Here is a 2947-nt window from a genome sequence, read left to right on the forward strand (position 1 = left end):
TACGTTCGATGTAGTCACTGAAGATGAAGTTGTAAGGAGTATCTATGTTATAAAATCGAATTCCATTGGCGTGGATGGTATTAGCTTGCGGTTTTTAAAACTGATTCTTCCCTTCGTCCTTCCCTCGCTCACACACACAATAAATTTTATTATAACCCCTTCTACATTTCCAAATCAATGGAAAGTGGAAAATGTTATTCCGATCCCTAAAGGTAAAATTTATGACCCCTTCAAACTATAGACCCATCAGTGTTTTGTCGGCACTATCAAAAGTCTTTGAAAAATGTATCTCTAAACAAATAGTCTCACATCTGAATGAAAATAACCTTTTAAGTGAGTTTCAATCTGGCCTTAGATCGATCTAATCACAGTTGTTCAACAGCAATAATAAAGGGAATGGACGACTTTCGCCCCGCTTTTGATAGCAAATTACTTACCATACTAGTACTGCTGGATTTTTCTAAAGCTTTCGACACTGTAAACCATGATATTTTGCTATTGAAACTTCAATCTGTATTTAAACCTTCATGTGTGGTCTGCTGTTAACTTGCACCTCTGCTGAGCATCCATAGCTTAGCATATCACGGCAATTAATCAATAGTTTAGTCGTTAAGACTTGCTGCAAATATAGAAATATCACAAACGAAAGAAAGAAATATAAATAACTTTACAACTAATAAATACGCCATATTTTACTTGGAATTATTTTTGGCTTTACACTTACATACATAAGAAAGCATGTACAATATGTACATACATAATACTACCAGTATTACTTTTTCTTTATTTTTGACTTGCTATTTATGGACTACCGAATAAAATGCATAAACGCGAATAAAACAAACGAGGAGAACCGGACATATATTATTTCCGTTAATGTCAGTATTTTTTAAATGTATGGACGCATGAAGATTTTTTTGTATGCAAACATGATCGCATTTCAACTAATGGATTTGCATACGGTTAGATACATTTTAAGTAGCATATGTATATACATATGTATGTATGCAAGCGCGTTCCCAGCAAAAAATCGGTAATCGCTTTTAGTGGTAACGTGTTCTAGAACGCATTGCCTTATAATGTCTTCTAATTTGTTTGCTTCTTTTAGGTATTGCCGGTAATGCATAGCAGAATGTTCTACAATATTTTATTAATTTCACTGCTTTGATTCATTACGGGGAATGCAAAGTAGAAAGCTTCACCGTAGTCAGCTGAAAAATAGAGGCTGCATTTCTTTATTCATTCTGAACGTTTGGAATAAACTTTTTTGTTTACTTATTCTTTAGAACGTTCCTGATGATATGTAAACGTATATTTCAATGGCATTCTGTTTATTCTGGTTGTGAAATGGGTTTATCCGGAATGTATAAAGAAACGCAGCCAGAATGAATACCCCATGATACAAAAAGAAGGTAGTTTCTAGAGCTCTTGAAATTGTTCGAATAATTCGATTATTCGAATATTCGAACGTTCGAATGGCAATTGTTTGTCCGATTGGAAATCGAATGTTACTATTCGAATAGTTGATTCTCTTCGATTATTCGAATAGTCGCAAAGCTACGATTATTCGAATACCTTCTTAAAATCGAATATTCGATCGTTGTAATAAGTGTTATTTGTCAAAAAAAAAACAAGAAGTTATAAATTTTGTGTGTTTTTGTGAACATGAGTGCAAGAAAACTAAGTTGGGTGTGGAGTTTTTTTTACGAAATGCAGTGATGGTAAGCAAGTTACCTGCTCCATTTGTGGAGCAGTCCTTAGTTTCCACCACTCCACTTCCTCGCTAAGCACTCACTTGAAACAAGTCCATAAGAAGGAACCGATTCGTGGTGGTGGCATGTAAGTACAAATAAAGAAAAATATAAGTTATAAGTAAAATATAGAGCACAAGCTTGTTACACATATGTAGAACACCGGACACGAATATCGATGCAACAAGTGGTGAATGCGTTGAAACGCAGGCGAGCACCTCGGGTGGCCGTAAGAGAAAAAAGCACGACACCGTTCATGACTGCACATTTGAACGTCAGGAATTGATATCTCGTGGAGTGGCACGCCTAATCGCAAGTAACATGTTTCCAATCTCTTTCGTTTCCTCTGAAGGCTTTCGCGACTTTATGAAGTTATTGGAACCAGGGTACAAAGTTCCCTCTCAACAAAGTATACTCTCACGCTTACAATTGTTTTATAATGACGTAAGAGAAAAAATTGCAAACGATTTGGCGGAGGTAGAAAGCGCATCAATTTCAGTGGACGAATGGACATCATGAACTCAAGATTGTTTTTTATCAGTCGAAGCCCAGTATATTGACAAAAATAGTGAATTGTGGAAAGTTACACTTTGTAACGAGCAAATAGAAGGTAAATCTATTAAAATAACTACCTTGTATGTAGATATATAAAATAAACACATACACTCATACATACATGCATAATTTGTGTTTTAATTTTAAGACATGTCAATTGTTTAAATAATTTGTATTTATAGACCGACCAAATGTAGAAAACATTGCATCGGCAATAGAAGTAGTTTTAGCCGATTGGAACATTTCCGATAAAACGCAAGCGATAACGCACGACAGTGCATCAGTCATGAATGCAGCAGCGCAACAACTTTTTAATATAGGGGACAGCATCAAGTGCAGCGCTCACCTTTTGCAGCTTGTGATAAAAGACGCATTAGCAGCTGTACCTGATTACGATAAAATTTGCAAAAAAGGACGAAATTTAACAGCACATTTTCATCGCTCAAATATTGCCAAAACTGCACTAGTAAACCGCCAAGTACAGTTGGGGATAAAGGAAAATCGACTCATACAATGCTGCGAAACACGTTGGAGCTCCAAATATTACATGTGTGAGAGGCTGCTTTTGAATCGAAATGCAATATGCCTAGTTTTTCAGATAAAACCGTTACAAAAACTTGCGATGCGCTGAGGCTAGAAAT

At 35.8% G+C, this 2947-nt stretch overlaps 1 protein-coding gene across 1 annotated transcript; it reads left to right on the plus strand.

Moving 5' to 3' along the window:
• The first annotated feature begins 2284 nt into the window (after positions 1-2284).
• On the plus strand, positions 2285-2937 carry LOC118749351. Its single transcript, XM_036484146.1, has 2 exons — positions 2285-2361; positions 2489-2937. Exon 2 carries the CDS (start codon positions 2593-2595, stop codon positions 2935-2937), a length of 345 nt encoding a protein of 114 aa, XP_036340039.1. The 5' UTR covers positions 2285-2361; positions 2489-2592.
• The last annotated feature ends 10 nt before the right edge of the window (positions 2938-2947 follow it).

This window comes from Rhagoletis pomonella, unplaced genomic scaffold (assembly GCF_013731165.1).
Source record: "Rhagoletis pomonella isolate Grant_MI unplaced genomic scaffold, Rhpom_1.0 Rhpom_scaffold_00015, whole genome shotgun sequence".
In the NCBI taxonomy this organism is placed as follows: Eukaryota; Metazoa; Arthropoda; class Insecta; order Diptera; family Tephritidae; genus Rhagoletis; species Rhagoletis pomonella.

Excerpts from the sequence above, each read along its gene's own strand:
- LOC118749351 (XM_036484146.1), top strand. The coding sequence starts at position 2,593 with ATGAATGCAGCAGCGCAACAACTTTTTAATATAGGGGACAGCATCAAG.